Here is a 20,000-nt window from a genome sequence, read left to right as displayed (position 1 = left end):
TATAGTTCACGTATAACCACACACAACTCGCACACACACGCATCAGCAGATGAGTATACCTGAGAGTGGCTGCTGCCTTAAGAGTCACAGAGGGCTGAGTGACTAATTTTGCAGGCGGCGTTTCAGAAAGTCATGACGACATTTGCTTTGTTGGGTGGGGAGGGGGATCAAAGTGTCTTTATAATGTCAACCCACCAATAAAAAGCCTTCAAAGGGAGATTGCTAATGAACGCCGAGTCCAGACGTATTTATAGGGCTGATGGATCAACCACATGTGTGGAATAACACAGCCAGAAAGCAGCGGAGAAAAGTAGAGAGCACACTATAATCGTCCAGATCCCTGTAACCCTGCACCCTGTGTAGTTTCCATTAATTCCTAGATGGAAACATACCGCTCCCATCGTCATTGATTTACCTCATGAGGTTGGAGGTTTTACAGTTAGTTTTGGCAAAGAAGCATCCGTGTGCATCTGTGTAGATATTTAACTTCTGCGTTCAGGTTCGTGATGAGGCAGGGGTGGCCATACCCTGCAAGTGTCTCCTCGTATTATGTCCTGTCATTAAGGTTGGGTAATAAAAAGATAATGAGACAATATACATTTCTCACCTATCAGGTTAGTTGCAATACTGTTTATACTGTGGAAGCTCTCACTTTGATATCTATGAGTGTATTAGATCATTGAGGACAATATTCAGGTTAGAGACTGTCACATTAGTGACATCACAGTTTTCCTGAGCCCAGGGTGACGTCTTGTCTTCACGTCTTGTTTTGTCCCAGTATTTAGTTTTTGATGATATAAAACTTAGAAAAGGAGCAAGTCCTCATCATTGACGAGATGGAGCTGGAGCTGCAACAATCAGTTGATTAATCATTAGTCATTTGACAAAAAAAGAATTGACAGCTATTTTGATAATCAATTAATCCTAATTTGTCAAGCAAATATTAATATTTCATCTCATTTCATCTTTTATAATGTGAGGAATCACTGATCACTGATTTACTCTGTTTTATATAATTGTAAACCGAATATCTTTGGGTTTAGGTTCGGACAAAACAAGATATTTCAAGACTTTTTCTTAATTAATTTTTGATTTAAAAGAAAAATCAACTGATTAATCAATAGATTGAAAATATAATCAACAAATGAAACTATATTAAAAATAATCGTTAGCTTCAGCCTCCAGATGGAACCAGAATTAATTCACTGGCTGTTAACTAATCAGTTAACAGCCTAATTGTTTCAACTCTAACTGGGAGGTGCTGAGGAGATGAGCTGTTTTGTGACAATTTTAGATTTTTATGGGTTTTTTCTTTTTTTAGTTTTTTCCCGTCACTATCACAAAAGATCCTGATTTCTCAGGTTGCCTCTTTATTTTACCGGTTTCAGCAAAACCACACTTCCTCTTTGGTCGTCACTTTCATTTCATTTAAAATGATGTGTGCAGTGAAAGAGGATTTCATCCATGTCTCTCCTGCCTCCTGACATACTTGGCCTGTCCAGCTCTTGTCATGAGCAGATCTGCTTCCTCAGTGGTGATGATGAGGCCTGATGTCAGACTCTGACTTACTCATCATGTTTCACCTCCCAGCAGACATCACTGATGTCAACTAGACACTGGCTCACACTGTGAGAACAGCAGGTCACAGCTCATCAGTCTTGCAATAATAATAACAATGACAATGTTTCTGCTTATATTCATCGAGCAGTGACTAACATTACCCTGCGCTGAAACATCAGAGCAACACAACAGCTCCATCAGAAAATGACTGAAAATGACCTTTCAGTGTGTTTGAAGTGTCGTGTAGATGAATATAATCCAATAAATTAGAGGTGCGATGTGATATTTCTGATGGCAGACAGGATTTAGTTGCTGAGGTCAGAGGCGTTTTGCTCCTAGTGTGTCGGTGGCAGTTGTGGTGAAATGTCTCGTGTATGTGCAGCCTTTTGCTCTTCGCTGCACTTCACATGTCGCAGTTCATTGTATTTCCACAAAAAAAAACAAAAAAAACACACACACACACACTTCACTGTTTGTGTTTTAGTAAAAATCATCCGATTGTTTGAATCGTTGCCCTTTTTTCCTGCCATGCAAACCACAGTTTGAATTTTAAATTGCCGTTTCCCACTGTGTTTTGGCAAAGGGTAGTTAGTCATGTAGTTTGAGGAAGTAAGCCAATTTGTATTTTTAAGGTTGATGGGTTGGTTTTCTGATTTCTTTTTATTGAAGCTGTTGATGATATAATATATTCACATTTGACATTTTTGTATTCAGTGCCTCGGATGTATCTTCTCTCTCAATCTTGTCCCACTTTTACTGTTGGTGTATCAACGAGGATTTCAGTAATTCCGTGTTTCCTAGAGGTTTATTTGAAGTATCTGAAGCAGAATTTGAAGCACAGTTCTTCTCTGGCTTAACTTGAAGGTACATCTACTGTACAGGGGAAGAAAAGGCTTGAGAGCAGCTTTGCAAACTGAGCCCAAGGTGTGTAAAACTGATCCACTTACATATCTGCAGCAAAATTCTCCAACTGGGCCAACTTTCATACCAAGTCAAAACTTAACTAACCTAAGCAGAGCTATTTGGGGCGGCTGTGGTCGGGTGGTAGAGCAGGTCGTCCACCAGTGCGCGTGTGTAACTCTCCTTGGGCAAGATACTAAACCCGATATTGCCCTGGATGTATCATCGCTGCGTGCGGTGGTAGAAAAAGCGCTGTATGAATGTGTGTGTGTGAATGGGTGAATGTAGCTTGTAATGTAAACTGCGTCCGAGTGCAATCTGTTTATTTTCAGCGGCTGCTTCATAATAAAAGCCAATGAATATTTCTTCACCGAAAGGCTTTTACTGTGATGCAAACATGGTAGTGTTGAAATAAATGTTACTAACAACTGCAGCCAGTTAGCCTAGCTCTTAAACTGCTCTTTCTTTGTGTGCACCTCATTAAAACAGAAGAACTTTCCACAACACAACAGCTATAAACAAGTGACACTCTGGGAGACATTACGGCTTTTGAACCATCTGAAACCTCCATTATATCATACATCAGATGAGGGATGGCAGTCCAACATCTGTGCCGCATATCGGTTTAACTCTGTCTGCATGCAGCCCGTCCCTCCCTACAGCTCAGAAATCAGATCTGACCTTTGGCGGTGTCACAGCAGGTTTGCCAGCCCTCTGGGCCTCAGCCCATGTCAACACACTGCGACATGACGCACAGCTCGCTCTGCATGAGGTTAAAGGCCACTGCAAGCTGCCAGCATGTTGCCACATAATGTAAATGAAGAGTCACGTTAGCTGTGACAGGGCACGAAAGTCATGCTCACCGTGAGTACTGTATGAGTCAGCGGGGAATATCTCCCTCTGCCCCTGCAGCTGTTTAGGCTTCACTCACCTGTACTGAGGGTGCTGATGGATCCCTCCCTCCACAGACGCCAGTGCAGGCTTTGTGCGTCCCATACCTCAGTGACGTGTATCTGTTGGGTTTGGTTCAGGTGGTGGTTGCTCATTCAGTCTCTTGTCCAGGATCTTTGTCTTTTCACACACATAGTGTTCCCCACAGCTGTTGCGTGTAATGTCTTCAATCAGTCGAGTTTTTCTCCTCCTGTCATCACCCACTCTCAATGCCTTGTAATCACGATGTCTGTACAACAGATTGTATGTAACAGACAAATCTAGCTGTTTTAATCAAATCAGGCAAGTCAGCATCATTAAATGATTCACAACAGATACATTTTTACAGGAATCTGGACTTTTGTAACAAAGAATTTTTGACCCCTGCTGAGGACCGACAGAAAATATTGACGTGACAGTGGCTGTTCACTGGACTTGCTCCCAAATCGTTGCCAGTTCACAGTTAACGCCTCAACCCACTGAACCACAGGACGCCTCTGCTCCGAGTCTCTGGAGTCACTTTGCTCTGTTCCTACAACAAACACGTCTCAACAGAAATCCCACTGCGTCCGCAGGCTCAGCCAGCTGGTTTCCAGCTCGTATCTTTTTAGCGTGTTTCATAGCATCCTTTACGTTCTAGTCTCTTATTTGGTGGAAAAACAGAACAGCAGTGAGCAGAATGTTGGGCCGGGATTAATTGCAGGCCTGCGAGCTGGTCGATCGGCATTGCAGTGACAGCCATGAAACCACGACTGACGTCAGCAGACAAGTGTGACTGTGTTTGTGTGACTGTGTGTGTACTTGTGCTGAATATTACTGCTAGAATAGTGGACCGAGTGTTATCCTGACATCTCTGTGACTCCAGGAATGATCATCAACTCAGGGACAGATGAACACTCAACAAAGAAGCTCTGTTCCAGTGTTTCCTTGCAGGATTAGACAATAGCGTGGTTGATGGACTTTTACGTAATCCAAACGAATGAAGAAACAAGGCATCCACATGCAGCCTGCTCTCGCACAGTGTCTGACAGGTGAACTCCATCACCTACATAGACTTCAGGGCTCCGCCTACACAGCGGGATGCCAGGTAGGGAAATGCTGGAAAGGTCTTTCAATTCAACAGCTTCAATTTTTTTTAGAGATTACAGTAAGATGACAAGATGGAGTGTCTTTGCGTGTTCGCTTAAATGATACTGTTACAGTTTATGCAGAGACATGAATGATCAAAAAAAATACACAGAAAAAAAACTCTGACTCGCTGTCGTGTTGAAACTCTGGTTCTTGCTCTATGTTTAGGACGAGACTTAAGAAACAAATCTATTGCCAGTATCTGCAAGTATCCTCATTATGAACACGCCGGACACCTGATATTATCTAAGAATGTCCACTTATAAAACTCATGTCAGGTTACTTATGCTTAAAAAATATATGTATGCATAAATAAGTAGTATGTGTAAAACATACATGTCATTAGCTCAGTGTATCTGCTGATACAGAGTATTGATCCAATACCAGCTCTTTTTTCCAACTGTACAGATGTATTAGTAGAGGTCACTGCATGGAACTCATTGGGATCATTTTTGTTTTTAATTTTTTGTCCATCTCTTTTTATTTCACAATAATCGGTGTACAACAATTGGCAATCACCAATGGATGAACCCACAAATGCAGCAGTAAGGGATCATTTCTCTGTAAAATAACTTGTGGACAGAGATTTCTGTGGCACTAAAGTCTGTGTTGGCGATCACACACAGAGACTTAGTGAGTGAAGCAGAAACACTGAATTTTATGACTTTGAGAAAGAAACTGTTTAATATGGATCATGGTCACATCGCCGCTGATAGCCAGTCTGCTTAGTAAGGTTATCAGGGCCGATATCATTCCAGTGTATTGTGTTGGTGCAATGTTGGTAAAATGTATTTTGTATGTGCACCTTAGTAAAGGTGTACATACAAAATACATTTTAACTTAATTATTTGTATGTTTTCATCCAGTTCTATTCAGTGGTGATCTAACTCCTTACTATATTTAATGATCATTTGAGATGATAAAAAAAAGAAGAAAAGGCAGAGAAGGACTCTTCCCCCGTTGTCTTGTCGTGTCCCGCTGATCAGTGATGTGATTGGCTGCTACCGGGTTGCCCTTGCCTAATTAGAGGAGGAAGTGGCACACTCTTGCCTCACCACCGGACTCAATCACTGTATACCGAAAGGCGCCAATTAGTTCCATATGAACATGATTAGAGGAACACTCACCATGGCCTGTTGCTGGATAAAGCAAGACTGTGTGTGTGTGTGTGTGTGTGTGTGTGTGTGTGTGTGTGTCTGTGTGTGGGTGTGTGTGTGTGTGTGTGTGTTGCGTGTGTCCTAAACCAGCCTGTCCAGTTGCGCACCAGTGTGATGTAAGGTTGTTTGATTTTCAGGTCGATGCTGGAGCCAAATCTAGATCTCCACTGCTGGGGCTGTAATCACACATTGGCTGTGTGTGTGTGTGTGTGTGTGTGTGTGTGTGTGTGTGTGTGTGTGGTTCTGGTGGTTCTGGTGGTTCTGGCCCAGTGTGTTACCCCTCTAACCAGTTGATGTTAATGCTGATCAGTCACTGTATGGATTTCTTCCCCGGCTGGACGGACAGAGCTAATCACTGCACATAGACTCCACGATCAATACCTGTCCGGAGGAGTGAATCAACCTTTGAGGCACCCTGAACTCCAAAAATTTAACCGTTTCAGCGCCGCACCAGTTGCATTCATATTTAAATAGATAAATTCTCAGGTTTCACCATTAATCATTTAGTTGATCAACAGAAGTTTTAACTGTTTTGATCATCGTTTTTAAATTAAATGAAAATGCTGATCAAACAGCACAAGCAATGTAAACATCTCAACATGGACTCTGGCAACATGTGAAGGGCATTTTTCACTTTTTCATTGACTAAACGATTAATTAAAAAAAACTATTGTCAGATTGATTTTCAGATTGATTCATAATAAAAAATGACAGTTGTACTACTGCTGTTGTCATAGAGGATTTTAGTTCTCATTTCCAAGTCTCACTCAAGTGATAAGATCAGGTGTTAAAACTCAAGGTATAGAAGACACACAAAAATAACAAAAGCTTTTCCTTCACTCGTCAGTTTGTCAGATTGTGTGAGATCGAACCTGATGTGAATCAAAGCCTGAAACTTTTACCCTCCGCCCCATTATTATCTTTCATTCTTTCTTTCTTTCTGTCTTTCTTTCTTTCTTTCTTTATACTTACTGACAACAATCAAAACAGAGGCCTTCTGTTTTCAAAGGCAAGAGTCTTTCCTCTCTCTGTAGGTCAAAGGTCACACAGAAAAAATAATAAACACAGCAGCTGGCTTGACTGGGTGCAACCTTCTCCTTCCCTTGGCTATATTTAGGGAGACATGAGCTGCTCTGAGATCAGATGTTGATGTTGGACACAGCAGCGTTTGCTCTGTTTGGACAACGATCCACGGTGGCTGGTCAGGTGGATGGAAAGAGCAACTGGCTCATCATGGGGGTGTGGCTTTCAGTTTCAGCGCAGGAGCGTTTTTATACAAGAGTGGAAATAGTTTTCTAAGAAGAAATCTGAAGATGATGTTGTGTTAGTGATATCTGACAGTGTTTTTGGTCAAATGCAGATAGCATAGTTATATTTCATGATCTTTGCACATTAAGAATCATCCACTTTTTGCCTTGTCTTGTATAATGATATAAAACTGCAGTAATTGAACTGATGCCGCGTGATACATCAACTTACCCAACCAAGATATTAGCTGGAAACCTCCCTGTCTTTCCATTAATCAGCCTTTACAATAATGGGTGCGTGATAATTCGAAAGCCTCTGATGTCTCCTACAAAACTGCACAATTCTTCACGGTGCTCTGTGAAGGAAATGTCACAACGAACGAACTGCGCACCAGACTCTTGATCAACTTAACAGAAAAAGTACAATTTTCAGTGTTTCATCACTGCGAGTGAAACATGCTGATTCTGTTGTGCATTGTCAATAGCATTATCCACAGCATGGTGTGTTTTGCTGTGTCTAACAGTTTCCCTGAATATTATTCCCTGTTTTATTGCCTGTAGTTCGTCACTCAGGCTGAACTTAGCTTTGTGTATCTTTTTTGTTTATCCATGGAAGCTTCTCTGAATTCAGACACTTTCTTTAGTACTGTGATGATGAAATAGTAACCGACTCACTTATGTTAGTCCTGACACTTCAACCGATATGACCTATCAGCAAGTATAACAGTGTTTGTGTAGAGTCCAGACGTGTTTGGGTTGATCAATCAGCTCTAAATTTTCCAGTATGGCTGCCAGTTAGAGCAGCAGCTCATCGTCAGAGATGTGGCTGTGTGAAAGAACAAAAATCTATTTTTCCTTTACTTGGAATATTAGTAAACTATAATCAAAAATATAAATCATTAAAAAAAAGCATATATTTCATCAGCACCAGGTAATTTTATACATTTGTATGAAAAGATTCGGAAGCACACCTGCGGGCAAATTACATATTTTGTTGATTTTTGAAGTGAGAAAAAGTTAATTTAAAAGCATTTAAGACACTTTCTTCAACTATTAATGCAATGCTACTTTTTATTTCATGAACTTAAAAAGGAAAAAAATAAATAGTAAATAAACAGTAATTGTGTCCTGCTAAATCAGTACCAACTGTTAAGTACGAGAGTTGCAGTCTTCTGCTTTGGGGTTGTGGTGTGAGAGAAAACACTGATCACATAGAGGGAAGAATGAATTCTACTGAATATCAACACATTCTGGATGCAAATGTCATGCAGTCAGTCAAGAAAAGTGAAACTAAAACAAGGCTTCTACAACAGTGCAAATCCAAAACCTCAAAATCCACCATGAACTACCTCCAGAAACACAAGCTGAATCTTTTGGATCAGCACTCACAGTCCTCTGACCTGCAAAATCACTGAGAATCTGTGGGTAGATCTTAAAGATGCTGCGCGTGTGAGGCGGCCTAAAATTACCTCAGAGCTTGAGGTGATCTGCAGGAAGACCATGTGAAAATTGCTACATGAAGAATAGAAAGAAAGAACAGACTCTTGTGTGGCTTCAAATAGCTGTAATATCAGCCAAAGGGTCAGTTACTGAGTCCTGACTTAGAACACAATTACTGTTTTTTTCTGTTTTATAAGTTCATGAAGTAAATAAAAAGTAACAGCGTTAACATTTGAAGAAAGGCTGCTTGGTTAAATGACCGCAGGGGTTTGTGTTTACTTCACTTCAAAAATAAACAAAATGTGTCATTTGCACAAAGTTTTGCATTAAAACTGTAAAGTAAAGAAAAGGGGAAGTTCACTGCTCCTTTATGGAGATTATGGAGATTGTGAATAGCAGGCAGCTTGGACAGTTGACTTACTAACACTGCAGAGTTTTTAGTTTAGTAACAGAGAGCCCATCTTCCCTCTCTCGCCTCCAAATTCACAGATGTGGTTGTGCATAAATACATCTCTGCTGCTGCTTGTTCCTCTCCCACCCTGCTGCCCAGCCTCTCCTCTCTGTGCTGGCATGAAGACATAAACACTCACATGCACACACACACATATGCTGGTCTTTCTATGATTGTGAGGACACTCATTGACAAAGTATATTCCCAAACCTAAACTAAACTCTACCCATAACCTTACAACCAAGTGCCAACAATTTGTCAACGCAACCATAGAAAGACACACACACACAGACACTTACACACACACACACACACACACACAGATACTTACACACACACACACAAACACTTACACACACACACACACACACACACACACACACAGTGAAAGGAAAGATCCGTTTGGCAGGGTGAGTGGGGGGAAGCCGGTTGTTTTTCTGTAGATTTCAGATCAAATGTACAATAGGCTGGAGGTGTAAAGCAAACAAACCCTCTTTACTCCCTGAACTCTCCTGCTCCCACCCTCACACACACACACACACACACGCACGCACACACACACACACACACACGCACGCACAATGATTTTGTCTTGAAAACGTGCCTTATGCTGTTTTTTTTCCCTCATTTCATTTCATGTAACATCATTAGGAAATTATTTAGTAAATGATTTACACTTGCTTTCTTTCAATGGGCTACACACACACACACGCACATACACACGCACAAACACGCACACACACACGCACACATATTCATTAAGTGTTCCCTGGCCTGTTTTCCTCCTCTCCTCCTCACCTCTCGCCTCCTTCCTGGTGTGATGTTTGAGGCCCCTCGGCCAATTCCCACGCTACAAGGAAAAAAAACAGGAGGGAGCATGTGTGTGTATGTGTGTGGGTTGACTTTTGACCCTGGGCCTGTGTCATCCCCCATCAAATAACATCTGGCCTTGACGGTTGTTTTCTGTATCACTCTCACACACATATCAAAAAAGTTCCTTAAATCCCTGGGCCCATGGTTCCCATGCGCACATCACAAACATGCGTCTACGAACAACTGGAACTGGTCGTACTTGGCATTTCCCAGCCCAAGCATACCCTAAAAAAGTCTTTATAAAGATGATATAAGGTCCACTCAACTAAATAAAGAAGGCTCTTGGCATGGCCTGACGTCAAAGTAACTCAAATAGTCTGTTGGCGCTGGCATGTCCTCTGCAACATTTTTAGATTAACTTAGTGTCTACAGCTGAAAAAGTTTTTTAATAGTATTTTAAGTGGAGAGTGTGATCAAAACAGACTTGTCTCCAAATGCTTCACTAATTGTTATACAGTTGCTTGTTTTTCCTTACCGACAGTACAGAAGCCACTTTACTGTCACGTAAGGTAAAGAAATGCAGCGAATCCTCGCAACTCAGAAGCTGGAATTAGGTCATATTTCTCCCTTTTGCTTAAAGAATGACTGAAACAATTATTTATATATTTTAAAATAGTTGGTGATTCATTTTCTGTGGGTTGACAAATAAGCGAGGAATCAGCCAATTGTCTGTAAACTCTAATACCCGTTCAATCTCATCACCCAGCTTCCAGGCAAAGTCGATGCACCAACACTGAGTGATGATGCAATGGAAACTTTGTTGATCACCACTCTTAAACCGCAGTCCACTTTATTTGGTTTCAAGAAAAAGGGATTCCTCCTCTTCAATATGCTGATGAGGTGCAAAACTAAACATCCTGGGAACAAAAGCCGAGCTTAGGATGTGGGTGTTAGGGGATGTGTGTGAGAAAAGTTTAGAAAAAACGGAGTTAAAGAGAGAAAAGGGAGCCGTCATTTACGTCAGAGGCATGGAGAACAATGCTGGAGGCAGGAGATAGATCAAGGTCAACTTGTTATGTATGCTGCAACTGAACAAGACGTCAGCCTGTCTGTCTGTCTGCCTGTCTGTCTGTCTGTCTGTCTGTCTGTCTGTCTGCCTGCCTGCCTGTCTGCCTGCCTGCCTGTCTGTCTGTCTGTCTGTCTGGAGGGAGAGTGTCAATCTTACCCAAAATCATTGGTATAACAAGTGTAGCCAGGTTTAGAGGGGGTGCTGGTAGTAGTTGAAGTTCTAGATCAAGAGTTATAGAAGTAGCTGTGAAAGTCTGGTCTCTGCACTTTTTCAGTCTCATGATAGTCTGAATGTTATAAGGTTAAACACTGAAAAGTTGTCTCTTTCTGGCTCAGACATGTTACAGAGTGTTCAATAAAAATTGGACCTTCAATCTGGAAATATTAGAATCAGCCTTATAAACTCCAGACTGGTCTTGTCCCCACCGACAGTAGATTTTATTGGCTACTTCCTAAGGGGGTGTAAATTTGGACTCTGTCTATTAACTTAATCCTTTCTGACATTTTAATATCCTTCACATTGGTTTTACAGTATAGATTCTTGTTCCTTCCTGCAGCAGAAACATAATAACCCCTAAAGGAGCCATATTGCTCACTTCCGTCCACTGTAAGTACAGTATTACTGTATTTTACCAGCAATGAAACATAAAACCACACAATGCAGGAAGCTCTTCAAATGCACTACAAAATAAAAGGAGAAGTCCATCAAAAACTGTCTCTCAAAATACATTCGGGACAAAATTTGATGACAGGTGTGAATTGTTGTCTGTCTCACGTCTACACACAATTAAAATATAATTAAGATTAGATAGATTATCATACGAAAGACTAGTTTTAAATGAGGTCTTGGTTTTGGAAAGTCCTGGAAAAGTCCTGGAATTTTAGAACAAGGAAGGTGGAAATTTGATGATTTCATTTTAAACAAATAGTTGACTGCTGTACAGAACACTTTACATTCAGGTGTTGCACAATCATCTTTGCTCCAGTAGTGGGAGCTGTCTCCCCGTCAGAAGCCTGTTGGTTCCTGCTGCTTCTGAATGGGAGTGAACGCCTCATTGAACTGCAGCTGCTGAAAAGCTGAATGGTGATTATGAGTCTGCGGAATGTGAACTGTCATGAATCTGTTCAAGACATTAATAATCACAAGTAGACAACAAAACAATCTAATGCAGTTCATGTAATTGTTTTACCTGCTTTTCTCACGGCCATTAGCGACATTACTTCATCATAGTTTGTGTTCAGTTGTCAGCCGTGCAAATCCGATATATTGAGTTGATTAAATATCAGCATCATCCAGTCAGTGCATAGTCCAACTATGATGTGATGGAGACACAGAGGTGAGCACTCATAACATTTGAAAACCTAATTTGTGAACAGCAGTTATATGTTTACGGTCATGGATTAATTGGAACCAGTGAACAGATGTGGCAGGTCATGAGGTTATATTTTACCAGTGAGGGTGTAAAGACTTCTGATACGGCAAGTCCATAGAAATATAAACCGAATGACCGATTCTTGGTGTGTTTGTGTTTTGAGTATCAGGTTGTTCAGCATCTAACAAGGAATTTAAATTCACAACGGACCACATTGACTGTTCCCTCTTTGATACGTAATCCAATGATCTACTTTAATGATGCAACTCAGCACCAGCAGAGATCACATGACCATGTTAAATCTCAGCAGAGGCCAAGTAGAAGTGTCAAAGTGTCCTTGAGCAACACGCTTGAACACCCCACCTGCTCACCCAGAGATACGACTGGGAAAAAAAAAAAAAAGAAAAGAAAAATATAGTATAAGTCCCACGGTCCTACTAGGACCACTTTATCTATCAAAATTATTCTAAAAAACATCCCTCATGCATGTATTCATGAGGAGGGGAGAAATCATCTGCATCCTACCTGGGAGGGGGGTATCTACGTAAGCTCTGTCACAAGTATCCTAGTTCCCCTCTTTCCTGGCAGGCAGATCTATTTATAGCTCCTGACGTCACTGGTCTCCTCTGATGGAGCTTCGTCACGGCCGACTACACCGAGCCAGGGGGAGGGAGGGGTGTAAAATGGGGTTGGCTGAGGTGTGGTGGGTGGGGGGGTGTCATCACTGAGGTAAGCCCATGCTGCATGCTGCAGCCGTGCCTCTCTCTCTCTCTCTCTCTCTCTCTACCCTGTCACACCAATCAGGTATGAGATGCTGAGGTGCATCACTGTGCTGGATACAGCCTCCCTGATCACCCCCACCTCCTCCTCCTCTTCCTCCTCCCGCTCATCCTCCTCATCCTCTCTCTGTCTCTCTGTGAATCAGGTCCGTTTCATTCAGCATCGATTGCATAATAGCCGTCTTTCATTTATCAGGCACTGCTATTGCTGGATCGCCTGGAGGCAAGCTCGGCTAAAAATAGACACAGGCAACCTTCCCTTGCTCTCTCGGTGCTCTGTTTTCTATTGTTATTATGGAGAGGGGTGGGGCTGCCATGGATGACAATAGATCTAATTAGAAACACACACACAAATAAGTTAAAATTACCACTCAAATATCCACATGATGCTTTTCATGAAATATCCACTTATAATCTAATTGTGTAGAAGACTTTTTCTGTGGCAGAATTAAGGTCAAAGAAGAAGTTAACGGTTGTAACGTAAATGTCGCTGGTTTCAGTCTTTTAAAGCACATGCAGCAGTCAGTCAGTCACTGTGCTCTCTGACCAGTACAGTCGGTGTGTCCTTGAGCAGGGCACAGCTTCTCTGAGTGAATGTGGAACACGGTGAGGCTGCAGATATTTTCTCTGTTGCTGAGCTTTAACTCTCTACTACTACTCCTCTCCGGCTAAACTCAAAGCCATCTTTCTGTGCTTTGGCTCTTTACTCTCCTGTGGTAGCAACAGTGTGTTGCAAAAAAAAAAAAAAAGAAAAATCTTGTTTGGTTCAGAGGAAATTTTGGGTAAAGGGGAATTTATTGAGTGACTGTTGGCAATACTGAACCCTGCAATCCAGAGCCTGCGGACTGACCTCATCCTGATTGGAAGGATTTCAAAAGGATAAAATCAGGGCCTGTGATCCTGTTCCACTGAATCCAGCTGGTTAAAAGGCAGATTTTTGAAAATGGAGTGTAGCTTTTATTTTGATCATACAAATGAAATGTAATTTTAAGACTGAGGGTCCAGGACATTATGTACTTAGAGGGAGGTTGCTCAGTAATAGGGGTGCCTTTCGGTGTGATGGGGTGATAGTAGGAGTGGCGGGTGGGGGTAAGTAGCTCGACTGACGTAACATGCATGAAGTCAGTGCTGACGTCATACAGAGATAGTGGAGGGTGTGAGCGTGCGTTTGATTGCGAAAAGCAAGTAATCACAAGGTCACCTGTTTAAATAGATGCTCAGAGTCGTGGTAGACGATTTGAATCACACTTTCTTTTTTTCCCCCCGCTACCAAGTAGAAGTTGCCTTTTGGGATTTTTAAAAATGATGTTTCGTGAATATTTCTATACACACTGTTCATGTTTTCCTTTAGCTGCCTTGTGTCTGTTGATGCTGGCGTCATTATTATCGTGTTGTTGAAGCACTTTGGGATAATTAGACTTCACTGCACTGTACTTTCAAGTCCAGTCATTTTGAAGAGGCTTTATCACAGTGTCTTGTAGCTTGTCGTATCCTTATCTCAGCTTTCTGTTCTCTGTCTCCACATGTACACTGTCAGCAGCTGCAGTAGCCACAGTATGTTACATCCAGTGTGTCAGATCATTTGGGTTTGAATGCCCTGCAGATTCTTACAGCATCTTTGCCTGAGGCGCTTTCTTTGTGCGGATAACCACAGCCAGTGTTGCATTTATACTTGCTATCAGTATCCTCAATGAAGTCATTTATGAAAAGGCATTTTTACAAAGTTGTGTTGATACAGTGTGATTTTATTTATCTATAGTACTTGTTTTTACTGTACTGTGCTTGAATCTTAAATTCTTTTTTTAACCTGCTGGCTGCTTTCTATGTGGTGAAATGTAACCGTATTATCTTTTGTGTACAAATATACAGTAGTAGCAGCAGGGGTAGTAGTTTCCACAAGGGCAGTACTTGTAGTATGCAGCAGCAGCAGTAGGAAAAGTAGTAGTGTAGCACAAGTAGTAACAGTGGCAGAATAAGTGATGGGACTGTAAAAAAACTGGGGGGGGGGGTATTAGCAATTAGCCTTTTTCAGACCACATAAATTGTTAAATTAAAAGAATGATAAAAAGTGAAATGAAATAGCAGTTCAGTCAAAATTTGCAGGTGGAAATGACAGACAGTGTCACAGTAGTATTTATGCATTTCTTCTTCTCTCCCTCTCTCTCTCTCTCTGTAGTTTTGATGTGGAGAATGGCCTGTCGGTGGGTCGCAGTCCACTGGACTCTCAGACGAGCCCGGGTTCTGGTCTGGTACTTCAGGCCAACTTCCCCCACAGTCAGCGCCGTGAGTCTTTCCTTTACCGCTCTGACTCAGACTTCGACCTTTCGCCCAAAACCATGTCCCGCAACTCATCCACTGCCAGCGACCTGTGAGTATTTCAGAGACATTGTCTGTGTTATTTTAACACCAATAAAACATCCAGCTTTAGGCTGTGTTTTAGATTCTGAGGTGTCTGTGTAGGATTTGGAGAGAAAACTATTGGTTTGCTTCTCAGCACAAAAAAAAATGGGGACGGTACTTTTCTTCTAGAAGAAATAGCTTAAAAAGTTTCTGATGACAGCAGATGATGAAGACAATAATGTACTGATATATATGTTTTTATAAGGTCATTTGTTTATTTATTTGCCGAGTTCAGACTAGGTGCTGAATACCAGGTGATTACTTCATCTCAAATCACCCATCAGTATTGATCCCCCACAGTGAAAGATAATTATTCATAATGATTAAATTAATGCATGTTTAAATTATGCTTAAATAATGTTTTAATCCTTTTTCACTTTAGAAAGTTGTGAAGTTCTAAATTGAGGTTCTTTTGTTGACAGTAGATTTTGTATTTCATGCCTTCATTTGATCCAGATATACAGTAAACTGTACGCAGCATCAGGTCACATGGATTATATCACTACTGCTGCTGTAGAGTAACAGTGGGGAAACACTGGAATTTATTGTCTATGTTTTTATGTAAACCCGTCCAAGTTCCTGTTCACACTCTTAAAAAGTGCATTTACTGTATGGCTTCTGGCTTTAAAGAGGCTTTTGGTAGCAGAACTCGTGTTCGTCAGCGTCAGCAGCAGAACAATCAAATTTATTTGGGACATTCAACTAAAGCCAAATCTACCATCTAAGCTCAGAACTAGTTTGTCCTCCAGTTTCGGCCTGTTTGTACAGCTAAAGATATCTGTGTGCAGCTAGCAGTCTCTTTGAAGCCAGAGTGTAAATGGGGCCTCGGCCACCAATAGCTGTCCCTCGTTTGTTTTGAAGGGAGGAGGGATTGAAGCATTGGGAAGTCAATTGGCTACCTCGGTGAGACAAAGTGTGACGACTGCTGTGACTTTCTGTCTATCTCTTTGCACTGTGCCATGTTGTCTTGAGTCAAACCCACCACTCCCCACCCCCCCTCCCCCTTTTCCTGGACACAACCTTAAGAACATCTTGGCCTCAACTCCAAAAGCAACGCCACTGCAAAGTTTTTTTCAAAGCAGTCCCAGCAAGCATTTGACAGATGGTGATCTGGTATCACATACTGTACATTTGAAGTGAATCCAAAGGAGTACAAACATTTGCCAATTTGATAATAAGGCACAGTAAAAAAAAAAAAAAAAAATCACATGGCTTTTTGATACTTAGCTCTTGATTTAAACAGTGAAGGACGCTTCAGTCTTGGGTTTTCATTGCAGGCTGAGGCCGTCATATCTAAAGTTATTCAATGTCAAAATGTTTGCTCGACAGTGATGTACAGTCTGACTCGAGTTTGACTCTGTACTGACACTGTACTTTTCACTGGCAGCATGGATTTACCCTGAAGTCCTAATGGTTATGAGGTGCATGTCGTGACTCTCAAGCTTTCAGAGAGAAAATTAGCTTTCCCAGCTCCCAATGCATGGACACTGCTCCTCACCTGCTCACGGTTCTACTTCTATAAATCTTGGAGGCTTTCTGCAAGAGCAGAATTAAATCTGCATTAAGTGATTATTGACTCTTAGAGAGACACAGGCCTGACATTGGATTTTTAAGTTTTCATGGCTCACCTATTAGCAAATATTTGCCTACTTATACATCATTATACTATATAACTCATCTCATTGGAAACACGTTTCTAGCCGCCCAGGAATTTTAATATTCACTTCCAACTCTTGAGACAAATCTCTATATTTAGCTGCTAATTGCCACAATACAATTTCACCAGTTACTTTTTTAACAGGTAACATAGCTTGTCTTAGCTTGTTTGCTGGAAGCCATTACCAGTGGTTTTACATGGCGAGTCATGAACAAAACTATAATCATTTTATATCACTTAATGCAGGTTTATTGAGCTTGTTTAAGTTAAACCTCACTGGATAGATGCAGTATTGATAAAAGTTACCTTGCCATTAACCAGTTTAGGGTTTTGTTTAATATTTTACTGCTCTTTCCTGACCCCTGGTCTTTTCCACTAGACTTCAGTCTTATTTAAACTTATTTGCAGCAGTGGATCAATGGCTCTGCCCATTGAGGTTTAACTCTATCTGCATCTTTTCTTCCAAGAAATAGTTGTATAACTAAAAAAAAATCCTCTCCTCTCTGCCAACTGTAAGAAATCCTCATTAAGATCCTGATGACAACAAACGTATTTGTTGTCATTATTTGTGTGTTTGCATTTTGACATTTTGGAATCATGTGTTATTTCCTGAGCCACTCTCTCCCATGTCTGTCCCTTCTCACATGACTTTTTCACTAGATGTTTGTCTGTGTTTGTCTGTGGTTTTCGTAGGCATGGAGAAGACATGATAGTGACTCCATTTGCACAGGTTAGTAGCATTTACACATGTACGTAAACACACAGTGCTGGTTCTACAAGACCAGGCGCTTCCAAAATCTACTGACCACTTTTATTAAATCTGACATAAAACACAGAACCCAACCCAGTGATTTACCAGCATTGATTTAATGACGACCTGTTCAGCAGGGGACAAACAAGGGGACATTTAGGTTGAGCACTGGGGCCAATTTGTCAACACAGTTTAATAGATATGTTAGAAACACAGCACCACAATAAATGGTTTTTAATATTAATAGATAATAGTAGAATTAAATGGATTAATATGATACAATAATATCCTTTACTATATTATATTATATTGTATTACGATTTACAGATTATATATAAACTGCTTATAAAAGTTGTTTGACCTCCGATAATGGATAGTCAACTCGGTTCTTGGGTCCTCAACAATACACATGCATTACAATAGCAATACACCCAATTTTGAAGTCAATGGGATGAACAGACGACAGACAGAAACTTCTCGATTTAGTCGTAGGATTAAAGGAGACATGTCTCACATGTCTCTGCCCAGACCTGGTCTTACGTCCAGCGTTTCTTCTTGTTTTAGGTTCTTGCCAGTCTGCGAACAGTGAGAAGTAACTTTGCTGTTCTGACACATCTGCAAGATCGTGTGGGAAACAAGTAAGAGCAAGAAAAACAGAGTGAATGACTAACTGCTTATTTTCTTGTCATTTTACTAACATCTCATCTGTTCCAGGCGGCCGTCAAGCAGCATCCAGCCATCAATGTGTAAGACATCTCTCACAGGTAAGTGTTAACGTCACTGTATGATGCGACACTCTGGGATTTTAGACGGGGAGGAAAGTCTTTGTCCTCATTGCCTTTAGATGATATTTAAATTGGGCTTTATTTTAAAACATTGTGCTATAGTTTGTTTGATTATAGTATTCGTCAGTATTATATGGTTTCTGTATGTCCATTCCCGAATGATGCATCATTGTGTTTAAGGGTTTTTTCAAGAAAGGTTTCCTGTCCTTTATTAAAATGTTCAAAATAAAAACTGCTGGGAAACACTTGAAGTTCCAAAAGTGTCCAAATATTACAGAAAGTCTGAGTCCCTCACTGATATAATTCTACTTTAAAATCTCTGCCAATTGTCACTCAGTGCACATGTGATGTAGTTGTTATGAGTTCAGGTTACTTAAGCTTGTGCTTGCCTGTGACCTGTGTTTGTGTGACCTCTGACCTTTCAGAGGAGCCTTACCAGAAGCTGGCGGTGGAGACACTGGAAGAGCTGGACTGGTGTTTGGACCAGCTGGAGACGCTGCAGACGAGACACTCCGTCAGCGAGATGGCATCCAATAAGGTGAGGACTCATTCAGCTTCATGCAGACTCTCTAAACCCTCATTTTAAACAGAGATCCCGCTGTATTGCCTTTAAGAAGACCCTTTATTATGTTTGTTTACACTGAACCAAACAAAGCACCCGTGTGTGATTTTAGAGCCAGCGTTCTGGATTCAGAGATGAGGCATGATGTGTAACAAAACAGCATCTGCACTGCACACCTTTTATCTGGCTCTGTGATTACCTCTGCCGCCTGTTATTGCCCGAGCAACAATGCCCCCCACCAATTCTACATCCGTACCTTTTATAGAGAGCGGCAAGGCGGAATAAAGGCTGTTTAAAATCACCTTAAGAAATCTCAACAGGTCAGGGAAGTTGCCTCTTAACATTTCATTACAGATCTTAAGAGCTGTATGTGAAGAATCCTTTTTTTTTAACAATAAAAGGTTCCAGTCCATTCGGCTATAATGCCTGAAGAGTATCACAACTACTGTAGGTGTTTGAAACCTGATCGTCCTTCATACATTTGGCTTCAAAAAGTATGGGAATATTTTCAGATGGTGCAAATCACATATACACTAAAGCTCCAAAAGCCCAAATTCACAAAGAGTTCAAAAATTAAAATCAGCTGCAGTGTGAACATGGCCACGAACGCTCAGGTTCATGAATGGCGTCTCCCTCGGCTGAAAGAGTTAATCAGCATCTCCCCACTTCACTCCCTCCCGCTTCTCTTTACCGTCTGGCTGCTACACTCCAACCGCCTCCATCTCCCAGTCAGCCAATCAGATCCCTCTCCTCCACCCAGCCCCTGAAGCCGGACGAATGAGATTGGACAGAGAGGGAGGGGGAGAGCGAGTAGAGCCGGGGAGGGGGTGTGGGGGTTCCTCACAGCCTCTCCCTCCCTGTTTCCCTCTTTATGTTTCTCACTGACAGTGTGTGACAGTATTTGGATGAGCGACTGCAGTCACACCCTTTCTTCCCCCGACGATAGACCACATCCCCAGCCTCACCCTGCCCCACCCCTCCCCTCTGACCCCCATCCTT

The 20,000-nt window shown here is 41.4% G+C and overlaps 1 protein-coding gene across 7 annotated transcripts in view; it reads left to right on the top strand.

Annotated features, from left to right (window-relative positions):
* Window positions 1-20,000, top strand: part of LOC111649941 (3',5'-cyclic-AMP phosphodiesterase 4C) — a 97,318-nt gene that overhangs the window by 61,247 nt on the left and 16,071 nt on the right. For 4 of the 7 annotated variants that reach the window (XM_023399641.2, XM_087172139.1, XM_087172142.1 and 1 more), the window contains 6 exons: window positions 15,023-15,214; window positions 16,108-16,149; window positions 17,597-17,633; window positions 18,219-18,292; window positions 18,369-18,418; window positions 18,865-18,977. In XM_023399641.2, coding sequence (XP_023255409.1) covers window positions 15,023-15,214; window positions 16,108-16,149; window positions 17,597-17,633; window positions 18,219-18,292; window positions 18,369-18,418; window positions 18,865-18,977 — 508 coding nt within the window. The remainder of the gene's footprint in view (window positions 1-15,022; window positions 15,215-16,107; window positions 16,150-17,596; window positions 17,634-18,218; window positions 18,293-18,368; window positions 18,419-18,864; window positions 18,978-20,000) is intronic. The other 3 variants (XM_087172140.1, XM_023399643.2, XM_087172141.1) reach the window with 1 other exon arrangement.

This window comes from Seriola lalandi, unplaced genomic scaffold (assembly GCF_002814215.2).
Source record: "Seriola lalandi dorsalis isolate HSWRI2012SDOR001 ecotype SW California unplaced genomic scaffold, Sedor1 jcf7180002052092, whole genome shotgun sequence".
Lineage (NCBI taxonomy): Eukaryota > Metazoa > Chordata > Actinopteri > Carangiformes > Carangidae > Seriola > Seriola lalandi.
Note: the sequence above shows the minus strand (reverse complement) of the source record. Positions and strands in the feature narration are given on the sequence as shown.